The sequence below is a fragment of the Saccopteryx bilineata genome, chromosome 6 (genome assembly GCF_036850765.1).
Source record: "Saccopteryx bilineata isolate mSacBil1 chromosome 6, mSacBil1_pri_phased_curated, whole genome shotgun sequence".
NCBI classification, from domain to species: Eukaryota; Metazoa; Chordata; class Mammalia; order Chiroptera; family Emballonuridae; genus Saccopteryx; species Saccopteryx bilineata.
Genome location: NC_089495.1, coordinates 123809073 through 123832861, shown reverse-complemented (window position 1 = coordinate 123832861; position 23789 = coordinate 123809073). Strand labels below are relative to the sequence as shown.

General features: G+C 50.8%; 1 protein-coding gene across 4 annotated transcripts in view; it reads left to right on the top strand.

Moving 5' to 3' along the window:
• The window catches only part of MXRA7 (matrix remodeling associated 7), a 30805-nt gene that overhangs the window by 3852 nt on the left and 3164 nt on the right, over positions 1-23789 (top strand). Inside the window, exons 2-5 of one of the 4 annotated variants that reach the window (XM_066234737.1) lie at positions 12096-12159; positions 16936-17029; positions 18110-18190; positions 21024-22363. In XM_066234737.1, the coding sequence (XP_066090834.1) occupies positions 12096-12159; positions 16936-17029; positions 18110-18143 (192 nt within the window). In that variant the 3' untranslated portion in view covers positions 18144-18190; positions 21024-22363. Of the gene's footprint in view, positions 1-12095; positions 12160-16935; positions 17030-18109; positions 18191-21023; positions 22364-23789 lie in introns of those variants that run through there. The other 3 variants (XM_066234738.1, XM_066234735.1, XM_066234736.1) reach the window with 3 other exon arrangements.

Genomic DNA, 23789 nt, shown 5'->3' with positions numbered 1-23789 from the left:
TATGCTCCTCTCACTGACCACCAATGAAAGAGGTGCCCCTTCCGGAAGTGCGGCGGGGGCCGGATAAATGGCTTCAGGGGGCCGCAATTTGGGGACTCCTGATTTAGGAGATAATTGAGGCATTTTTCAAATGAATGGTTTATGAGATCATTTTATTGTATCAATGCTCAATTTCTTTAGTGTGATACTGGCATTGCAGTTATGTAGAAAAATGTCCTTGTTCTTAGAAAGATGCATGCTGAAACATTTAGGGATGACAGGTCATGATTCAAACAGTCACACACTCACAAGCGTGGGTGTGTGTGTAGAGAGAGAATGCAAAGGTGGTGAAGTGTTAACAATCGATGATTCTAGGTGAAGGGTGTGAGTGTTCATTGTACTATTCTTCCAACTTTTCTGTAGATTTGGAATTTTTAAAAATACAGTGTTGGGGCCTGACCTGTGGTGGCGCAGTGGATAAAGCGTCGGCCTGGAAATGCTGAGGTCGTGGGTTCGAAACCCTGGGCTTGCCTGGTCAAGGCACATATGGGAGTTGATGCTTCCAGCTCCTCCCCCCTTCTCTGTCTCTCTGTCTCTCTGTCTCCCTCTCTCTCTCCTCTCTAAAAATGAATAAATTAAAAAAAATACAGTGTTGGGAAAAAGGAATCCATCAGTGAATCACCCAAGAAAGGGTTTGGTTCTTTGGACACTGTGCTATTGGTCTGCTCACAGTGCACAGTCTCATCTGTCTGTCCCCACCATTCAGCTGGGCTCTGGCTTGTCTTTCTGAAGTTATCCCGCAGTTAGATCCCTCTTGTCTCCCTTGCCCTCACCAGCCACATGTGTGCTCCCTACCCCACTCCATATGCAGAGCCTCTAGCCTTCCCAGAATGACCAAAGAGCAGGTGAATCCCTCCTCCATCATCAGTCCTGACCTTTGAGATGTCAGTGTGGTCTCACTTTCTAGTCTCTCTTTTTAATTTATTGATTTTTATTTTATTTTTTAGATTTTTAAAAAATTTATTTTAGCCTGACCTGTGATGGCGCAGTAGATAAAGCGTCGACCTGGGAACACTGAGGTCGCCGGTTCAAAACCCTACACTTGTCTGGTCAAGGCATATATGGGAGTTGATGCTTCCTGCTCCTCCCCCCTTTCTCACTCTCTCTCTCTTTCTCTCTCTCATTCTCTCTCCCTCCTCTCTAAAAATGAATAAATAATAAATAAAGAAATAAGTAATTCATTTTGGAGAGAAGAGAAATTTGGAGAGTTAGAAATAAAATGTGGCCTGACAGGTGGTGGTGCAGTGGATAGAGTGTCAACCTGGGAAGCTGAGGTCCAGGTTCAAACTTCTGAGGTTGCCGGCTTGAGAGCAGGCTCACCAGCTTGAGCACAGGGGTCATTGGCTTTAATGTGGGATCATTAATATGATCCTATAGTTGTTGGATGAGCCCAAGGTCACTGGCTTGAGCAAGGGGTCACTGGTTCAGCTGGAGCCCCCTGGTCAAGGCACGTATGAGAAGCAATCAATGAATAACTAAAGTGCAACCACTATACTTCTCATCTCTCTCCTCCCTCTCTCTCTGTCCTTTACTGTCTGTCTGTCTATCTCGCTCACTAAAAAAAAGAAAGGTGGAACATGGTCACTTTTAGACATTCTTGTTTTGTAGCCCTCCTCTTTCCCAGACAGCTGGCCCAAAGCACGATAAGGCAGGGTGAGACCAACGTAGACCAGCTGGAGATGTCCTCCTTGTGACTGCCAAGCCCAGGGTGAGACCACGTAGACCAGCTGGAGATGTCCTCCCTTTGACTGCCAAGCCCCTGGTGTCCAGAGCACTTCTGGAACACCCTGAATCTGACCACATTCCGTGGTCAGATGGATGGAGGAATGGAGCAGGACTCTTCAATCAGGGTCAGAAACCTCCTCCTCGAAGGGCCCCAGGGCACAGACAGAGCCATTCTGCCTGCGTGTTGTTTGGTCAGGACTGATGAGGAAGCCTGAGAAGCTGCCGTGGTCATTCCTCCCCTCCTGCCAGGGAGGTGAGAGCATTGGTCATTTTCTCTCAGCCACAGTGGGTAAAGAACACCTAATCAGATTAGATGGTTCAATGGAAACCCAGTGCAGGAACTCATGGAATTTGTTCATCTCATATTTTACCTCTGAATGCTCACTGATAAGGGAGAGTGTGGACTACTGCCCCAGGGTGCTCTCTTTAGTGAAGCTTTGGATGTCCTCTCAATCCTCTGTAGGAATGATGCCAAAAACCATGAATCTGACAGGATCGACTGGCATGCTTGATGATCTGAGTGAGAGAGAATGTGTGTAGGGCTGTGAATGTGCTCTCTGTGGAGACGCAAGGTTGGAGACCAGGATGGTCCTTTTAGTCTGATCATTTGAACATGTGGCCCTGCAGGCTGCCTCCACTCTGCCTGGTTGTTGTGCGTGAACATGAAACTAGCCTCCCTCCCCTTCTCCCCTATCTGTTCCTTTAGTCAGGGGCTTACCTGGCGCTCTGGCTCTGCTCTTTGCCCCTCTAGCAAAGCACACCCCCATAATACCAAGTGAGGCCTTACTTCCGGACCTGCACCACCACCGCCGCCACCTTGCAGAAACACTGGCTGCCATCGCCTTCCTGGTCAGTAGCTGATGGCACCCCACCCAGAACTCTCCCTGAGCTCTACCTCATAGGGTCAGCTGTCCATTGGACATTTTCTCGCAGCTGTCTCACTAGCACCCGAGACCAACAAGTCGGAGAAGAGTATTGATTTCTTTCCCCCGTAGTGAGCCCTCTGTTCCTCTTCCCATCCTGTGTTTACCTTCATGTCACTCAGAGTTCCTCCACTGCTCCTTCGGCTGCTCAGGCCCAGAGTCCTCTGTCATCCTTATTGTCTCCTTTTCCCTGATCACTTCATCAGCAAGTCCTGGCACCTCTGTCTGCAGAATACCTCCTGAATGTGGGCACTCTATGACTAATCTAGGCTGTTCAGGGACCTGTGGACTGGCCCCTCCGCTTCTCCCACACACACCCTCCCTGCCCTTGCTACACCTAGCAGCCAGTGCAGTCTTTGTTACATAGACACATCCTTCTTTTAAAGCCCTGCATTGGCTTTCATAGCATAAAGCAGTGGTTCTTAAACTTTTTGAAGTCGGGGCACATTTAAAATCCTGCAAATAATTGTAGGCACACTGTATACAAATTTCTGAGAAATATGTTATAATAATTAAGTCAAATATTAAAGAATAAAATATAGGCCCTGGCCGGTTGGCTCAGTGGTAGAGCATCGGCCTGGCATGTGGGAGTCCCAGGTTTGATTCTCAGCCAGGGCACACAGGAGAAGCGCCCATCTGCTTCTCCACCCCTCCCCCTCTCCTTCCTCTCTGTCTCTCTCTTCCCCTCCCGCAGCCAAGGCTCCATTGGAGCAAAGTGGCCCGGGCGCTGGGGATGGCTCCATGGCCTCTGCCTCAGGCACTAGAATGGCTCTGGTTGCAGCAGAGCGACGCCCCAGATGGGCAGAGCATCGCCCCCTAGTGGGCATGCCGGGTGGATCCCAGTTGGGCACATGCGGAAGTCTGACTGCCTCCCCGTTTCCAACTTAAGAAAAATACCAAAAAAATAAAAATAAATAAAATAAAAAATAAAGTCCAAGCGTGCTTTTTTTTTTTTTTTTTTTTACAAAGACAGAGAGTGAGTCAGAGAGAGGGATAGACAGGGACAGACAGACATGGACGGAGAGAGATGAGAAGCATCAATCATTAGTTTTTCATTGCGCGTTGCAACACCTTAGTTCATTGATTGCTTTCTCATATGTGCCTTGACCGTGGGCCTTCAGCAGACTGAGCAACCCCTTGCTGGAGCCAGCAGCCTTGGGCTCAAGCTGGTGGGCTCTTGCTCAAACCAGATGAGCCTGCGCTCAAGCTGGCGACCACGGGGTCTCAAACCTGGGTCCTCTGCATCCCAGTCCGACGCTCTATCCACTGCGCCACCGCCTGGTCAGGCCAAGCGTGCTTTTATGGTAATTAAATGAAATAAATACGACAAAATTAAATTTATTCTGATATTAAAAAACATTTTTATGTTACATTTTATTTATTTTTATTTTAGAGAGGAGGGGGGAAGAGAGAGAAGGGGGAGGAACAGGAAGCATCAACTCCCATATGTGCCTTGACCAGGCAAGCCAGGGTTTTGAACCGGCAATCTCAGTGTTTCCAGGTTGACGCTTTATCCACTGCACCACCACAGGTTAGGCGTGTCACATTTTTTGAGTTATGCTTTTTAGAATTTGTAAAAAAGAGGGGTTAAAAAATTAAAAAACGACAAAAATGTTATCTTTTTATATATATAGATACATTCTTAGTAAGATTTAGTAAATTCAGCAGGTCCCAGCATGAATGTGTTAAGTTTTTCATTCTTGTGTTTATGAGAAACATGAGCCTGATGTGTCCTAGCAATTTCTTCAATGTTTGGGCATATATTTAAAAGGCAAACTCACATTTTCTCATCAATACATTGAAGAATTCCTCTCTTTTTACCCTTAATTGTGTTGAGTGCAAAAAACCCCCACCATACATATCATCTTAACTTTACATCAAACAACAGATAGAAGAAACTCGCCTCCAGTCTTTCGGGGGAACATGGGGGGTAGTGTAAACAATCCAGCACCACAGCTTAACAGCCTTTAGCAACCTAATCAGGCAAGTGAGGTGGGGGGTTGGGCAGACTGTCGGTTTACAGCCAATTCCCCACACTTCTGTCCCCCCAAAACCTAAACTCCAAAAACCCTGTTGGCACATATTTCTCTGGAATACCTTAGGGCGCATCTGGGAATCTTCTAGGGCGCACACTTTGAGAACCACTGACTAGCATAAGAAGTGGATTCTAAACTTACCAGAGCCATTAAACTGGGCAAGACCCCAAGGCTCTGCCCCTGCCCCTCTGCCACGGCCACCAAGGCCTTCCCAGCACTCAGATATGCTAGGCCTGTGCCACATCCAGACCCTGGCATTCACCACTCATTCTACCTAGAGATCATTCCCAGCCCAGATCTTCACACAGTCACTCCTCCTCACCCTGCAGATCTCCCATGTCCTTGACCACCTTCACGGATGCAAAGTGTTGGCACTCAGTACAGTCTGAAGTCATCTTTTTTTTTTTTTAATTGATGTTAGAGAGAGAAGCAGAGAAAGAGGGTCAGACAGAAACATCGATCTGTTCTTGTATGTGCCCTGACTTGGATCAAATCTGCAACCTTCATGCATCAAGATAGCACTCCAGCCTGACCAGGCAGTGGCGCAGTGGATAGAGCGTTGGACTGATATCTGGAAGGACCCAGGTTCGAGACCCCAAGGTTGCCAGCTTGAGCGTGGGCTCATCTGGCTTGAGCAAAAAGCTCACCAGCTTGGACCCAAGTTCGCTGGCTCGAGCAAGGGGTTACTCAGTCTGCTGAAGGCCCGCGGTCAAGGCACATATGAGAAAGCAACTAAGAAGTCGCAACGGGCCTGACCTGTGGTGGTGCAGTGGATAAAGCGTCGACCTGGAAATGCTGAGGTCGCCGGTTAGAAACCCTGGGCTTGCCTGGTCAAAGCACATATGGGAGTTGATGCTTTCAGCTCCTCCCCCTTCTCTCTCTCTGTCTCTCTCTCTCCCTCTCTCTCTCTCTCCCTCCCTCTCTCTCTCTCTCTCTCTCTCTCCTCTCTAAAAATGAATAAATAAAAAAAAAAGTCATAACGCGCAACGAAAAAACTAATGATTGATGCTTCTCATCTCTCCGTTCCTGTCTGTCTATCCCTGTCTATCCCTCTCTCTGACTTTCTCTCTGTCTCTGTAAAAAAAAAAAAGATAGCACTCCAACCAACCAACCTATCCCTCCAGGGGTCATCTTCCTTTTAGTGTGCATTGTCTGCACAGTGGAATGTGCAGCAGGCTCTGGCCAGTACATGCTCTAGAACTGGGTATTATGCCCCAGAAAGGCAAAATGGTCCGGACAGGAATGAGTGCCCTGAGGCTAGAAGTGTTCAGCCAGAGACTAGATAACTAGTAGTTCATCAAAGGTTTTACTGACTAGAGTTTGTACTGGGTCACAGCGTTTTTTTTGACGTTTTGTAAAGCACTGAATACCTTCTCTCCTCTTTGGTCTGAGTTGGAAGTCCAGTGTGCAAGCTCTAGGTAGGGGGGTCTTGGCCCCGATTCTGGACCCCCCTCCTTGTAGCAGCCCTAAAGTACACCCATGGAGCTCCTGGGCTCTGCCCACACAGGTTAGGATAAAAGCTTGAGCTCAGAACGAGCCAAGGTCCAAGCCAGATCGTGTGACCTCAGAGGCCCCCCCCAGATGGAGGCCAGTGGGAGGCCCAGACGTGGGTGGGGAAGGACAGGTGCTATGCCCAAAGGAGGTCTTGGTCCTAAGGATGACCCCAAGTTCCAGCTCACCCTGTCACCACATCGGCACACCCAGTAACCAGCAGAGACTGGCCTCGCTGAGCGGAAGTGAGAGGACTCAGAAAGCTGGAGTTTCTTTGACTTGCCCATGGCAGCTGTCATTGAGGGGTTTCGAGCAGGAAAAGCAACTGAAAGTAGGCAATTGAAGGGGTTCCCTGCTTAGGTGAACTGGAGAGTGGAGTCAGGGACCTGGTGCCAACTGGAGGCACTGAGTGACGGTGGCAGGGGCGTGAATGAGAGGGTGAATCCTGCAGACCTTTCATAGGCAGGGTAGAGTTAAGTTGGAATGGGAAGGAAACGTCAGGCTTGAATCACCTTCCTGGGCCACGATGAAGTATCAAGGGTGCCGTGAGCACAGAGAAATACCGACAAGTTGAGAGGGGGCCAGTTCAGGACAAGAAGATGCAATAAGTTCTTTGTCACCAGGGATGTGCCTTCCTGTTGCAGATAGGGATTTAGAGAGCTGGCCTGGAGTGCCATTTGCAGCCTGCAGTGGCTGAGCTGATTTGATGGTCTATGTGCAGAGAGGTGGCTGTGACCTCTACTGGCCTGCTTTCCTGCCTGCACCCTGCTGGCACCAGCTCTGCTTCTGTGCTCGCCCCAAGCTGACTCCTCCCTCTGAATGCATAAGATGAACAGCCCGATTTCCTAATGGAATCCTTCTGGGCGGAGGGGCACTGTCAGGTCAGTCAGCCTACCATGGGAGCTAGGAGACAGCCCCTACCTCTTGCTGTTCTCGGTGCCCATCGGGGAACCCTCTAGAGATGGAGGGGTCTAGAGATGGACTTTTCCCAGACTGCCAGGCAGTGTGTACAGGCCCCTTGAGAAATTCCTGTTTTCTCTGTCCTTGCCTGCTACAGTGGAGGGAGGGCTGGGCATTCCCATGGGAGTTATTAGGCCTCCCTCTCCACCTGTCTAGTGGAGTACAGTCTTCTCAATCCATCCCAGAGTAACCAGGGGGTGACTGGTCACAGGTCCCAGCAATCCTTTTTGCAGGAAACCAAGGGCAGAACCAGCTCCTCAGCAGGCAGGCAGATGGAAAGATATCTGTGTCTTTCTGTCTCTGTCTCCCTCTCCCTCCATCCCTCCTCTCCCTGCTCCATCTCAGTGCTATGGATAAGGCCTGGATCAGCCAGGGCAGCTATAAATGGCAGTGTGCTGCCTGCAGGGTGTATGTCCAGCTCTCAGTGGCTCCCAGAAGCCTCCCTCTTAGTGCCTTTGTGCCCTACAGCCACCTGTCTGGCCCCTCTGCCACCCCTTCCCTCTTGGTCTCTAAGGGACTCAGGTACTGGGCTGCTGACATTGGTGAAGCATCAGAAGGTACTTTCCCCCTGTGCTTTCCCCCAACCTGCTCCCTCCACTGGAGAAAAAAGCTGAATACGTGAAGTTCAAGGCAGTCACTATCCAGTGATAGAATGCCAAGGCTGGTTAGTGGGGTGAGTGGGGTTGGGTCTTGGCCCGGGCCTGCTCTGGGGACCAACCAGGATGATGCCAGCTGCCTGTCTCAGAGGGTGTCACCAGCTCACTATTTTCATTAAACTGACTTTTTTTTTTTTTTGTACTTTTCTGAAGCTGGAAACGGGGAGAGACCGTCAGACAGACTCCCGCATACGCCCGACCGAGATCCACCCGGCACACCCACCAGGGGCAACGCTCTGCCCACCAGGGGGCAGTGCTCTGCCCCTCCGGGGCCTCGCTCTGCTGCGACCAGAGCCACTCTAGCGCCTGGGGCAGAGGCCAAGGAGCCATCCCCAGCGCCCGGGCCATCTTTGCTCCAGTGGAGCCTTGGCTGCGGGAGGGGAAGAGAGAAACAGAGAGGAAGGAGGGGGTGGGGGTGGAGAAGCAAATGGGCGCTTCTCCTATGTGCCCTGGCCGGGAATCGAACCCGGGTCCCTCGCACGCCAGGCCGATGCTCTACCGCTGAGCCAACCGGCCAGGGCCAAACTGACTGACTTTCATTAGAGCAGGGTGCATCAGTCGGCTCAGGCCACCATAACTAAGTACCACAGACTGGGCGGCTCATACAATGGAAATGATTCTCCCCAGAGCAGTGAGATTGTGGTGTTGGAGGAGGTGGCATCTCCTGAGGCCCCTCTCCTTGGCTTGCAGGTGGCTGTCTTCTCCATGTGTCCTTGCACGGTCACTCCTCTGTGTGAGCACAACCCTAGTGTCCCAATTTCCTCTTCTCACAAGGACACCAGTTAGACTGGACCCTAAGAACTCTAACTACTTCTTTACAGACCCACTCTCCAAATACAGTCACAGTCTGGGAGCATTTTAGATCTGGCTTTCAGGCAACTGTCATCAGTTTGGGCTCAAACAAACTCTTATAAAAATTATTTTCAAAAAATGCAGTCACAGCTTGAAGTACTAGAGCTAGGGACCCAGCATATGAGTTTGGGAAGGGACGCAATTCAGCCCACAACACATGGGTACCTTGCATCACTCAGGACCAAGGGCCTCAGTGGACAATCAGCAGTGATGGCCTTTTGTGAGGTTCATAATCAGGCCTCAAAGCGGTGGCTGGGTTCATGCTGCCTGCAGCCATGGTCTTGGCCAAGCTGTGTGGAGTGGCTGCCTCAGATCAGGGAGAGGAAGCCTGAGAGTGGGACTCAGAGCTCGAGACCCCGAGGGACTGCCTTTGGGCAACTGCAGCCAGTCCCCCTCTGACTCATTTGACAAACACCTAGTTGAGGTCCAGATTCCTTTGGCCTCTCAGTTTAGGCCCTTAAATCTCTCACCTGAACTCTGAACCTTCTTCTCAAGTGTTCTTCTTGCCTCCTCCTGCCTTGCCCCTTGCCAATGCATTCCCACATATGACTCCAGAATGCAGCTCCCACCCTGTTTCTCTCCATTTAAAAGCTTCCAGTGGTTCCTTGTTGCCTTGTCCTGTAGAAGATTTCCATGGTCCAGGCCCTAGATTCCTGACCATTCCCCTCCCTGCAGTCTCACAAGACTCCCAACGAGTCAGTGGAAAAGCCATGGTGTTCATGCCTAGCAACCTCTTCTCAGACCCCACTCAGAATCCTCACCCCCTCCAGGATCTTCTCTGCATCCCTCAGGCTCAGCTGAGCTCCCTTTCCTAGGAGCCCCCTGTGCCACTTAGATGCACCGTGTGTTCCTGAAAATGCACCTGAAAAACTGTGTGCAAAGACAACTGAAGATGGAATGTGTGGTTAGATCATGAGAACGTGAAATACCTAAAGATTGCTCTTCCAGACAGGTTTCGGCAGCACAATTCCATCATTCTGTACATGCTTTCCTTTATTTCTTTCCTTTCACACCCAAGTTCACCATCTTGAAGCAAGGAGCACTGTCCTGAGGCTAAAGAGCCACTGCTTCTAGAAGGGTTTCCATCTTTGTCTCAACCACAGTTTCTGAAACCCACCTTTCTGCTGCTCTGTCAATATCAGCACTTTTGTTTTTCTGTTGTGTATAAAATAAGGCCAAAATGCAATAAACAGTGATATTTTACTTTTAAAAAAATAATGGCATCCTTTCCATTATTATATTATCTAAAAGTCCACTAAATAACCCAGATAAATATGAGGCCCTGGTGTGCCTTCCTGGAGCACAGTTTGAAAACCAGCTCTTTGCAGTACTTGACCCAGGAAACACCATCCCAGCCCACGCCCAATCCAAAGAATCTGAGATGTTCTGGGCTTGCAAAATGCCATGTGAATGGACGGTGACAGTGGTCAGGACTCTGGCTATTAGGGGCAGAAACGTGGGAGTTAAGTACTTCACATGCGGGGACAGCAGGGGTAGAATGGCCTCTGGGGTCTCTGCTCAGGCTCCTTGTCCCCTAGGGGGAGGTAGGCTTCTGGGTCACATCCACCTGCTGGTGTGTGGAGGGGAAGGGGTCCAGCTGCTTCTCTGGCAGTTCCCATGGGACCACAGGCTTCAAGGGGCATCTTCTGAAAGAAGGGGATTTTTGTGCAAAGAGAAAACAATTTGCAGCCAATTTACAGTGTTTTCTAACCTTCATTAAATCTCACAATAAAAAAATGATTTCAATATGATTTTTCTCTGCATTTATGAGCATAAGTGCGCTCCTGTTTCCATGTTTTACACCAGGAAGGCTGCACCCTCTCCCTGGGCTGCTTCCTGCATTCTCCTCAGGGTGACTTATCTTGATGCAGTTCCACGTCACTGTGCCAGGGGCCTCCTTTTCAATACTCAATGTTGCGTGGTCTACGTGCATGATATTTCACTTGTTAATATTTTGGTGAATGTTTTAACCAAATATACTTAACTACAATAGTTAACCCTACAGATAAACATTTAGTTTCTGGTTTTGTTTTCTGCATCACATAATCAAAGTTGTTGTATAAACACCCAGGTAGGGGGTCTTCTAGTCCAGAGCATCCCTAACGTGGGTTTGCTGAGTCAAAGGCGTGTCTCTTTTGCAGCACCCCCACAGCACACAGATGTTTTGTGGGCAAATTCAGACAGCACCTGGATACGGAAGCCCCAGGTACTAACCAGCACTCAGGGCAGCATCGCCCACACTGGGATGTTGCTGAGGCTAAGTGGAGAAGGGCTGGCCCCTATGTGCCCCCTGCTCCCCTCGCTGCATTTTGTGTGGTCCAGGAGAGATAGTCCTTAGCTATTGGGCTTGTGCAAACTCTGCCTCCCAGCTCAGCTCGCTCTGTTTAGTTTGGTGCCTGCCTGACACTCAGGGCTTCTGCTGAGGCTGCAGACTCTGGCTGCACCCCCAGAATTGAATTCCTAAAGTCTTGGCTCTGGATTTATCCACTGTGCTGTCTTCTCCACTGTGGGGCAGCTCATCTTCCCTGTCTTTAACCTGTAGGTGTTTACATCTTTTCCCACTGATCTTCCAACCACAGTTCCTTGGGGCATGGGTCCCTCCATCACACCCTTCAATCCCTCATAGCTGGAGTGATAAACACTTCCCTATCATCCTCTAACATTCCTGCAAGTTGAAGTCACTGCTTCCTTCCACTAAGGCCACCCAGGACGTCGTTTCCAGCCATCTGCTGATTGTGTCTGTGTGTGGGAGAGAGCCGGGCTCAAGGAGACAAAGCTCCAGTTTTGGGGAAATGGACACTGAATTGGTTAGGGATAGAAACAACGTTAGAGGAAGCAGAGACAGGGAGCCTGTGACCATGAACGCGGCCTCTCTGTGGTACCGGGACCAGCCTCACCTGAGCTACCAGCTTTCCCCATGTGCCTTCCTTCCTGCTCACTGGAGTAAGGATGTGGGAGTCCCCAAGCCACTTATCCAAATGGCGTTCAAATGCTTTGACCAGCACCCACCTGGAAAAGGGACTGAGGCGCAAGGTCAAAAACACCATTTCTCCTCCCGGCGTGTCCCCCAGCATCTTGGTCAAATGGTGTTTGCACTGATGTCATGCAGTTTCCACCCGCTGTGGACAGTGGCCCCTATTTGGTCTTCCCAGACACACTCAAAAGACAGTACTAGTGCTGTGCATGGTCAGGCTCACCCCTGGTGGCCCCTTCCTCTCTCCCAACATGCTGTCCACTGTGCCCCACCTCACCAAGGTGGTCACTCGCTCTGGTCCACACGCTGCTGTGGGACATCTCTCCTGCAAGTGGGCTCAGGGGTCAGGTTGCTTTAACTGAGGGTCAGATCCTGAGTGTAGTATTATACAGCGAATCGTCATGCGCTCTTGGGACAGACTCCTCTCCTTGTCTTACAGGGAGAGGAGCAGGAGCAGGACGGTGAGGAGGACCCACCCCCAGCAGAGCCTGAGGAAGACGACGGTGAGGGGGACCTTGTCTCCAGGCACACACCTCTGCCCCCCTCCCACCTCCAGACCAACTCTGTCTGGCCATGAATGCTAGACTGTACTGTGGGCCCTTGGGATCCCCAGCTGAGGATCTGAGTGGCAATGTGAGGGGAGTGGATAGAGGGGGAGAGGATAAGGGAGAGGGGCTGAGTCCTGCACACCCCTCCCTCCAACCCCACCTTTCTGCACCCACTTCCCTGTCTACCTCCTGTGCCCTGTCTACCGCCTTTTCATCTATAAAATGTAAGTAGTCTCCACATACAGGTGGCTATCTCATGAGTAAACCGAGCACAGTGACCTTTCATTTCCTGAGGTGCCTCTTAATTCCCCTCTTGTCAGTGCTGTATGTATTTCATGTTCTCTCCAAATATCTCTGATCTATTTTATGGAAACTAAAGCCACTCACAAGGCTGCTGCCCGTGCTTTCTGCAGAATAAAGGCCCAGGAAAGGAAATGTCTGACTCCTGAGCAGCTCTAGCTAACCAGCCAGACCTCCCTGGCCATCAGATTCCAGGTGGCCAGGAGAAGAGAAGGGGAGTGACCAGGAACATTGAGGAAACTGACCAATTCAAACTTGACTTGGTGGAAATGCCCTGGACAGAGATAGAACCAAACATGGTGTGAGGCTTCTGCAGGATCTGTCACATTTTATTTCTCTTTAAAAAATAGCTGAAGTGCCTGACCAGGAGGTGGCGTAGTGGATAGAGCGTCGGACTGGGATGCGGAGGACCCAGGTTTGAGACCCTGAGGTCGCCTGCTTGAGCACGGGCTCATCTGGCTTGAGCAAAAAGCTCACCAGCTTAGACCCAAGGTCACTGGCTCAAGCAAGGGGTTACTCAGTCTGCTGAAGGCCCACGGTCAAGGCACATATGAGAAAGCAATCAATGAACAACTAAGGTGTCGCAACAAAAAACTGATGATTGATGCTTCTCATCTCTCTCCGTTCTTGTCTATCTGTCCCTGTCTATCCCTCTCTCTGACTCTCTCTCTGTCCCTGAAAAAAAAAAAAGAATGAAAAAATAGCTGAAGTGCCTGACTGGGCGGTGGCGCAGTGGATAGAGCGATGGACTGGAATGCAGAGGACCCGGGTTCGAGAACCCGAGGTTGCCAGCTTGAGTGCTAAATAGCTGAAGCAAAAATAGCAAAATGTCCACATTTGTTAAATTCATACAAGTACACAGAGGACTTACAGTGGTACTTCTGTGTATGTTTGAAGTATTTCATAATTTTTAAAAGCAAGGCTATTGCTGTGACTTTAAGGCAACTGCTGGCAGGAGCAGTGGAAAGAAAGGGATGCAGGAATGCAGTAACCAAGGCTGGTGTGGGCATGGGACAAGGCAGGCTGGCATGGGGGCCTCCTGCAGGGCTGGGCTGTCTGCTTTGGTAAACACAGCCTCAGAGGAAGTGGAAGGGCAGGGGCTACAGGGAGGTGCTCATGGGGTGGACATCTGCCCCTTCTAGGGGCCCTTCCTCTGAGCTGTTGGTTCTCCCAGATTGTCTGCAGGAACTGTGGCCCCAGTGTCTGTCCCTGCCAAGTTGGGTGCTGTTAGTGACTTGGGGACATAGAAAGCAAATGCTAAGACTGCTGGGGACCACTCTTCTGAATTCTGTACCCAGCCTTGTGCCTTGTCACTGGGCCCTCCCTCCTTATCTGACTGCTGCCCCGACACCCCTACCCCCCAGTTGCCTCCTGCCAGCCCAGACGAGAAGAGGGAGGAGAGATTTATGGCCCCAGCTGACAGAAGAAAACATGAGTGGGCTCCCAGACCCTCTGTGTGAGCAGCTCAGCCCTCATGCTAATTGATTTGTGTCCCTTAAGCACTCAGAAGATTCACAGAAGACTACAAGAGGAAGTCCCTCCTCCCCAGATTGTCACTCAGAACCCTCCTGGTCTAGGGAAATTGGAAGCGCTGAGTATCATTTGGCACATGCTTATGATTACGTGAAAGCCTTTTCAAGTCTCTCTGGCTCAGAAAACTAATTAGACCTGCCTCATAAATTGAAACCTTAAGTAGTGCCCAGCTGGCAGCATTTTTTGTTTTATTTCTCTAAAACAGCAACACAGTAACCTTGATGTTGAAGTTAATGGGTTTCTCTGTTGCCTCTTTTTGAGGTCCAGAAGTGAGCGCTAGTGGCCAGCTTGCTCCCAGTCTCAGCTCAGTGCGGTTTTGCCCCAGTGGCAGGCTTTTCCGGGCTTTCCTGTCAACCAAAGACCCAGGCCCCTCAAACAGGGCCCCAAATTCCTCAGCAGAGTTCCCAGACTCCCAGATACCAGCTATCCAACACCCTTTACTGCGAGAAGCTCCTGATCCTGGGGGCTCAGGAGGAACGGTGCTTTCAGACCTTGCAGAGTTCAGCTTGGAGGGAATAGCCAGCTATGGGAGTGGGGGTCTCCAGTGAGGAGGGAGGGAGAGATTCACCCTGTCTTGGTGGGAGCCCCAGGGCTTCTGCAAGGATGAACCAGGCCTTCCCATGGCCCGTCACTCTCAGGCTGTGTCCTCCTATCCCTGGCTTTGGACACCTGGTCTCACTGGCTTCCTTGCTTTGCTGGCTGAATAAAGCCCTCCCTATCTCCCACCCCCCAGTTAAATTTCCAAGCAGGCCCATTCCCTCCCCTCCTCATTGCGGCCCTTTTTTGCTGAGCACTTGGGATCAACTGTAAACTCAGTATTTTAATTATCATTGTTTGCTATGTTGTATTCACTGCCACAGCCCAACACCTAGAATATTGCTCACTAAATGTCTGTTGAATGAGTCAGAGCAAGTTAACCCTTTGCAGCTGTGTCAGCCCCTGGGCGGTGGGGGGAGCGGTGAAGGAGCCACTGGAACATGTGTGCACCAGAGCTGGCTTTCCCTTAAGTGAGGTGTTGGTGAGAGGCAAACCAGCCTCACCACATCCTGTCTGGGTTCCAAATTTGCATCCGGAACCTTCCTGGTTTGGCTAAGAAAGAACTAGAACATGCAGGGCAAGGGCGGAGACCTCTTCTTCCCTGTGGGCCCGCATCAGCCTGTCTAATCATGGGACAGAGAGCAGCTGGAGGTCAGGGTGGTCTGTGGGCAGGCTGTGGAGGTGTCTGAGATTCCTGACACTGGAGTGAGAGAGGTGAACCCTCTAGGACAGAACTGAAAAAGAATATATCTGTGTGGAAGGGTGATTTGCTGCTCTCTGCCTTTCCCTTGCTCAGCTCTTTATGCAGTAATAGAAATGATAGGACCAGCCCTTCTGCCCCTGTCCCTGGCTGGCCAGAGGCCATGTATGCTGGAACCCCAACAGGGTTCCCTCCTGTAAGACCAGTAGCCACAGCCACCATCACAGCCTCCTGGCCCATGCAGGTTTGCATTAGATTCGGACAGACAGTAATGAAACAACGGAGTCAACTGGTGGGCCATTAGCTTTAATCCTAGCTTGCACCCGGCGGGCAAGTAAAAACACACACTGGGCTCCAAAACCCACTCATTCAGTGCTCACAAAGCTACTGACTTATCCGAGTTTCCTAGAATCAAAGGTTTCTAGCTCGCTAGCCTTATTTACCTCTATTCCCCATCTCCTTCTCTCTGTACAAACTCTGCACAAACTGGCTTCTCCTTCAGCACTCCACCATCGTGACTGCTTCTCCTCACCTTCACGTGGCCTTCCTCTGCCTTCCTCCTAGAACACAATCACTCTTCTCCCAGAACAATATGATCTCTCTTCCTTTTAAAACCTTTAGGCAGGAAAGCCCTCCCCCAACACATATTAACATAATCATGCTCATCCCAAGCAGTCACCTGGGCAATGGGCTTCCACGTGGGCAGTGCCATCTTTAACAAAGTGATCATAATATATTTTATCTGCCCAACACCTTCACCTGGACACCTGGCCTCCTCTCATCTGCCCCTGCAGCCCTCTGCTGCCTGTGCTGCCTCCCTCGAGCCTTTGTGCCCAGCGCTGGCCTTTGATCTACGTCACATGTCCCTGCTTTCCTCTAACACCCTGGTTCCTGTCCCCTTCTCAGGCCTCAAGAGCTGCCCTTTGGTTTTTTCTAAGGCAGCTGTGGCATGGAGAAAATAAGCCTGGCTGACACGACACCCCTGGACTTTGGGGCATGGACCCACATCCAGGAGACTGAAGGACCTTGGCAGGAGGGTCAGGGGTCCCTGTGCTGGACCTGGGACGCAAGGAGAGGCAGGGAACCCAGTGCCATAGCACAGCCTGCTTTCCAGAGATAAGCTCCCTCCATCTGACTGTAATTAGCACTGGCTTCAGATAAGGGGAGAAAGGCCTGCAGCCAGCTCTATGGACGGCTCAGCCTGGCCCTTGGAGGGAACCATGGTGGAAGGAGAAGGTACTAGTTTCTGGCTGTCTCATTTTTGTCTGTGTATCCCCATTTCCAGTTTCTAAAAGAGCCCCCAAGTTGCTGTAGGATGTCATGGAAAGGGCGTGGGAAGAGCACCGGCAAGTGCAGGTGAGGAGTTCGAGTCCAGCCCTCTGCGCCGAGGCAGCATCTGAGCTGCCACTGGCTGTGCTTCCCCCACTTTCAAAGGGGAGCCTCTCTGGATGAGAGGGTTATTAGAAAGTAACAAAGAGAATCCTGGCCGATCCTTGGTCAGGGCATCAGGGTACATATAGGAGCAGATATTCCTGTCTCCTGCTCTCTCCCTTCCTCTCTCTAAAATCAATAAAATAAACATTAAAAAAGAAAAAAAGTAACAGAGCTGAGGGGCCCAGTGCCCAGACCTCTGCTGGTCTTACACGGTCTCCTCTCTGCAGGGGAGGCCTTCTCCTTCAAGTACAGCCCCGGGAAGCTGCGGGGAAACCAGTACAGGAAGATGATGACCAAAGAGGAGCTGGAGGAGGAGCAGAGGTAGGCGCCTCACTGCCTCGCAGGCTCAGCTTTCTGCTGGGATCTGCAAAGGACCCTTTTACTGTCTCCCCCTGTGCCCTTGGCTCAGGAGCAGGCCCACCCCCAACAAGCTGTACCCACCCTGACCATGTCCACTTTTAGAGGTTCTTTCCTGTCCTGGCAGCACTCATCCAGGCTTGATTAACCCTGAAGACAGTCCCCTTGAAACACTTGGGGGAGGGTGCCAGCACATTCCTTGCATGCCACCCCACAGAAAGGGAAAAAGAAAACAAGTGAGACACTAGGAAAGGCCTGGAGCCGATTTCACATACACACAGAGCTCACGACAAAACCAATCTATCACTAGAGCAGAGCGCGGTTCTTAGTGCTCATCCGTTCCGCAGCTGCTGCGCCCTTCCCAGCCCAGCACCCGCGGCCATCATTTCTTATCTGTTCTGCTCCATGGAACTCGGAGGCCACTGCAGCTGCACAGCTTCTCATTTTAGAATTGGGCTGTTCCCCACCCCAGCTGGCATCCCCTGTACACCATAGGCATCCCCTGCACTTCCTGTCCACCCCATTCTGCCAGAGGCTAAGGAGCTCTGGAAGCAGCTGGACGGCACTGGAAGATCATGACAAAGACCCGATCTAATCCTGAGCCCAACTGTCCTCATACGCATGGGTGGTCTATGGCCTGGTGTCCTTCAGTTCGGCAAGAGTCTAAATGGCTGCCATGCATTTTCTGTCCAACCACCTGAGGAGCTTGGGCAATCACCCCCACGTCCCACCACCCAGAGAGATACAGAGGGCATATTATTCTTCAGTACAGGGTTCAGCCATCCTCTGCCGATCCTCACTAGCCACCCAGTAGCCATCAAAAGTCGGAAGCCACTCTATTCGTGAGAATCACTATTTCCCCTTCTGGAGCTGTCACCAGTTCCAAACCTGGTGCGTGGGCTTTTCACTTGGGGCCAGAGGGCTGGCAATGTCATCCCAGCAGAGAGAGACCCTGCACAGGGGAAGGTGACCTGGGGAACACCCACCCCTCCCTGTGATGTGGCTCTCACTAGGGTGACCCAGTTTGCTGCCTTTATATTTCAGGATTGAGCTGACCTCTGACCTCACTGCCCTGTAGCAAGTTCCTTAGGTCCTGAGCCACAAATATTCTTGCAAATCCTTCTGGTAAGGAGATTGACTTCTTTGACTAGTGGTGCTTCCCTCATCCTGTCTTTTAATGTATCCCCAACACGACTGGCGTGGTCTAAACCTCCCCACCTCTGCCAACTTCATAAGCAAAGAACACATTTTTGTGTACCAGGTCTCATTCTCCTCAGGTACAGGGATCATTGGGTGAACAGTCCCCTTTCCCAGGGCCCCCAGGTTCTAGGAGGCAAGTCCCTGGTGGGTCTAATGGGCCAGCCAATGGAGGGTTAGCACCCTCTTGTGGGGACCTCAGGGGGCTGCAGAAGGTGCATGATGTCACCCTGGCAGCTTTAGTCGGACCCTGAGAAGGTGAAGCAACTTACAGAACAGGGCAAGGCAGAAACCTCGTGCTCCCAGATTGAGGGACAGGCAGGTTTTTATGATCAGAGTGATAGCTGGCTTACCATGGACCTTTTCTTGTAAGTCCAGTGACAAGCCAGGCTCCTCCCATGATCTGTGGTGGCTTTTGCACTACAGTGGCCAGAGCTGACTGGCTGCAGTAGAGACTGCGTGGCTTGCGAAGCCTCCGACCAGCTCTTGACAGGAAGTCTGCAGCCCCTGGACTAAGGATAAAGAGGACCTCACACACTTTTGTTCCCTTGAAGGTCCCTGTGGACAGAGGCTGTGTCCAGGACCCTGTCCTTAGTCTATGTGCACTGTCACTGTGAAGGACCACTGGTGTAGAAAAGGTCAGTTAGTGGACTGGACACCAGGCCTCAGGTGGGGGTCAGGCTGCACTGTCAATGGGTGCAGAGCTGGGACTCGAGAATAGGGAGGGGAGTCCCTTCTCCTGTTTTCAGACAGTAGACTCTGCACTGCCCAAGAAGAGCTCCACCTCTGGGGTCTTTGGGAGTCTCGAGACCAATTTCACACACCACTATTCCGGGGGTGGGGACTGCACCAAGTGCTGCTGCTGGGGTGAGGGAGCTCTCACCTCCTCACTCACAGGCTGTGGTTATCACTGGTGCATCCTGAGTTGAGAAGGAAGGACAGGTGGACTTCATGGCTCTTGAACATGGTTCTGCACAGGGAGGGGCTGGAGTCCCTATTCACTGTCATCGCTGCCCCACCCAGCATGCACCCTGTGACTGTCCAGCATATCTGCCTGTGATGTCTTCTTGCTCCTCTGGCCCCTGCATGTGGTTAGCCCGTGTGGCCTTGCATGGGGCCCCTTGACGCCCACCCCTCTTACGACTGCTTCTCTTCCTGGCATGGTGATGCTTGGGTTGCGGAAGCAGGCAGCTTGGCTTTGTCTTCTCATCTACAGCACGATAGTGCTCGAGGGTGGAACAGCAGACCGGTGTGAGACAGCTCTGGTCCAGGCTGAGCCCAGACAACTGCCCTGGAAGCCATCAGTATGAAAGATAACATGCACAGTATTGTTAAACCACTAAAACCACAAGCCAGTGAAAAGTGCATGCTCTTCCTTGCCAGTCAAATTCTGACGACCAAACTCTGCCTGTTTCTAATTTCATCACTGCACTCAGGGTCCCAGTCAAGATGCAAGCTAGTGAACAAGTAAATACTGCAAGTCCCTAACTTTAATTTATTAACTCAGCCATCATACAGTATCTAGAGTCCTGCATGCCCCAGAAACCTGTTTACAAGTTTTCAGGGAATGGTCCTTAAGACGTAGGACTGAGAGAGAACCCACTTTGGGTCCTGCCTGTGTTTAACTGGGCACAGACTTGCTCCCAGACCCAGTTGCTCTGCTGGAGGGGCAGTGAGTGGCAAGGCCTGTGAATCTGGAGGCAGCAGAGCTTCGGAGAGGCCCACTTTGTCACTCTTTGCCCCCCCCCAGCTCTCCTCTGGGAACGGGGCTCATGGGCATCCATGGAACTGCCACTGCCAAGTCCAGCAGTCCCCTGGGTTCCCACCGCAACTTCTCTGGAGGTGTCCCATCCATTTGGGTCAGTGGGCTTACAGATTGGTGGCTGCACCGCCCCCCTGCAAGATATCCTCACTTCAGATTTTGTGAAGCTGGTAGGCGTGGCTGTCTTCTCATTTCTGGTCCAGGCTGTAGCCCAGTCTGGCTCTGACAGAGGAGGGCCTGGGACCCGAGCACCGCTCCGTTCTGAAGGGCCACAAGATGGTCCTGACTTCGCTGGAATGGACAAGATTCCAGTGCAGGGTGTTTTGTATGGTATAATGGGCAAGGGTGAGAAGAGGCAGAGAACCCCCGCTGTGGGATCTTCTCCCAGTTTCTGCTGCCTGACAGGTCTATCTGTGACCATCCCAGTGAATTTCTAGAAACATGCTGACTGTACCTCCAGAAGAGGGTGCCAGAGGGACAAAATTGGATCCCTGCTTTCCCTCAGCGTGCGTTTCTCTGTGTCATTCAGAAAAAGGAGGCACACTGTTGGCCGCATCTGGAGTAGCACAAGTCTTAACCTGCCAGTGTCCCCAGTGGGGACAAAACCCAGCCAGTAGGAATAGGAAACAATCTAGACTGACAGGACCGTTCCGGCACAGCCACAGTCCAAAGATCAAAAGTGTCCATACTGGACCTGCCTAGCTACCTAAATGCAGGCTCTGACCCGGCTAACTGCCCACGTGACTCGCAGACTCAGGTAGTCTGTTAGGCTCCTGTGTGGAGTGCCACGTGGGGTCCCACCGGTTTAGTGGAACAGGCTATCTTGCTGCAGGTGATGAGAGGCTAACTGCCCCTCACATGTCTGAGAAGCCAGCATCTAGCCTGGCTTCTGCAATTCCAAACATTCGCCTTCCTCATCCCATTCCCCCTCCTCTCCAAGGTACCTGTAAAATGGAATGAGTAAAGTCAATGATCTTTTCTCCCTGTTTCTCTTTACAGAACCGAGGAATAATGAAGTTACCCTTAGTGCCCTCCTAAAGGCTTTCCCTTTTAGCACCTTAAAAGCTTGAGAGATAAAATGAACCCTCTCAGAGAGCAGCCTTGCAGGCTCCCAGGTGCATTTTGCCTGCACAATGCCAGATGCAGACCCTCGGATAGGACTTCCCTTGGCTGAGAGGCACCCAGGGATGCCTTTGCTCTCCTGATGTGGGGGTCCTCCTTCTTGTTTGGGTGGATTGCTTAAAGCGGAAGTGTTTTAAGAGTTTGTTTTCACTCCCTGAATTTTGTTGTTTTTTTTATTCACTCGACCCTGCCCTTGACACACCCTTCACACTTGATATGGCCAAAGGGTCAGTTACTTCATCATTTAAAAATCAGTGTAGTTTTATTCCAGCCTTCCTGCTTTTTCCTTCACTGAAGCCAAACCATGAAAGACTTTAAGGGGCCAAACTGCTCCTGCTCACGGGTGCTCACCAGCTGGGTCAGGGATGGCTCACTGCCCTCTCTCTGCCTTGGGGCAACTTCTCTATTGCTCCTGTCTGGCTCAGCTATTGGGGGTTGAGAGGCACTATATTGATGACCCAGCAGCAAAGAACCAGGGCAGCTACTGATGTACTATTCCCCTTATCCCCCCTTTCAAGAATGCTTAAATCAGCCCTCTTGTTGTCCAGAGGGCTTTTCACTGATGTTCTCACCAGCTCAGCTGAACCCCCACCTTGGCTTTGGCTGAAGCAATAATACTAGTGTTCTCTTAAAATAGATTTCTCAATTATGCCTTTTCCTAGAAAGTTTCAGAGATGAATTAGAACTTCACCAGATAATCAGATCAGTCCCAGATTCATTTCTTGGAATTTTATATTTGACAATATTTTTACTATGCTAAATTTGTCTACCATTTTTAGATATGTTGGTTAAAACCTTTTCTTTTTAAAACACTAAGTTTATAGAAAGAAATTTTTTTTTCTATTTAATGGAAGGCCGGGAATTGTCCAATGTCAGCCTCTAAGGGTTTATTACAGTCTTGGTGGCCTCCTCCAGGCCTAGTCCTGTGGGTTCAGGGCCCTCGGGCAGAACAGGCAGCAGAGCAACAGCCACACAGAACCACGTGATAAACAGTTGTACTCTTCTGAGCACACCTGTTCCCACAGAGCAATAGCAATGACCTTGTCCAGACTGGGATCTCACTGACACAATAAGCAGGTGACTCCCTCCAAGTTAGTTATCAAAATTTGTCTGGAAACTTGCTGATCATGGGTGCTGAGCCTCATGTCCTCCTGATGGCTTGGGTCTGCATTTTTAGACTTTGTTCAGTCCAATAAACTCTGAGTAGACAGTCTTGATTACTGTGTGTTTTTTCAGTTTTGCTTTGTTTTTTAAAAAAAGCAATCTCCTTTGAACCCTTTAAAATTTGAGCTTTCTCTCATTTTGATGCCTGGTACTCTCCAGCAGAGAATGAAGTCCCATGTCGACCCTGTTAAAAATATGCAAGTGGCCTAGCCATCAAAAACACAGGAGATAATTAGCATTCCCAGCAGGGGAGGCCCACACGGGCACCTGGACTGTGAGGCCATCCAAGGAGCTCAATACACACCCCTTTCACTCCCAGTATTGTCCTTTCTTCAGACAGGAGGGTAGAGTACTTATCACAGGCTCCTCCTCCTCCAGACAGGAAGACACTGTAGAAATAACTTTCCCAGGGTAACAAAGAGAGGCTGGGACTTCAGTAATTCAGCTTCTAGATGTTGCTCTAGTCAGAAAACCAACAGCTGGATGGGAGAAACGGGTTCTTCCAGAAGAAATATGTTTGGACAAGACAAAACAGCGGGACAACCCCTCCCCAGGCAGCAATAGGGGAGCTGGCCCTGCAGGGCCACGGTGGCTAGGGCTGTGCCAAAGTCGGCTCTGCTCGACCTGCACTGACTATAGCAGATCCGGCTGCAGGGAGGGGATGTTCTCTGAAGGTGACTGGTGCCAAGCCAGTGGTGTGTGGAGGGAGGAGCTGCAGGAGCCTGAAAGTAGAAGAAGGAGCAATGCGAGCCTGTGGCACCCGGCCACACCACTCCCTGGTTTTTACTGCAGAGTTTCACCCTACCCTTTCATGTTCCACCTGAGCCGGTCAGATGGCATGGCTGAGCCTCATAAAGATAACGGAGCTTGCGCCTGGCATGTCATAAACAGAGCTTCTCTACAGCCACGCTTGTTTCCTGGAGAGGCAGGGACCCTACTGGCCATAAGGTGTCTTTGTGCAAATTAGAAAAAGGCACCCCTTCCTCTGGGGAGGTAAACCCCATACCTACCCTTGCCCCTTGGTCAAGCACATCTGGATGCTCCCCTATTTCCCAGCCCACAGCCCAAAATGTTTTTTCTTCCTCCACTTTAGGCTCATTTCTCTAAACCAATGCTGTTTCTAACGTGTTTCTGCACAGAAGCTCCAGCCCCTTCATGGAACATACCTTCTTCCTCCTTGCCCCACTGTGAGACATGCAGTCAACAGTGAAAGCACCTTCAAGGGGAAACTGAAGTACCCAAAACTTGAGAAATAACTTTGGGGGTCCCCAAATTTCCAGGGTAAACCCAAGACTTAGAAACCCAGTGTTTGGAACCCTCAAGTTGAGTTTTTTAAACCAAACTATCTCCTCTGACTTGAGTGGGTTTTGTCTGCATTTCGTTTTTTTCTTACTCGAGAAACCTAATGCAGTAACATACGAGTGAGGAGTGTCTGGACCCCGGTGGAGGCTCACAGCATCTTTGTCTCCCTCTCTCTCT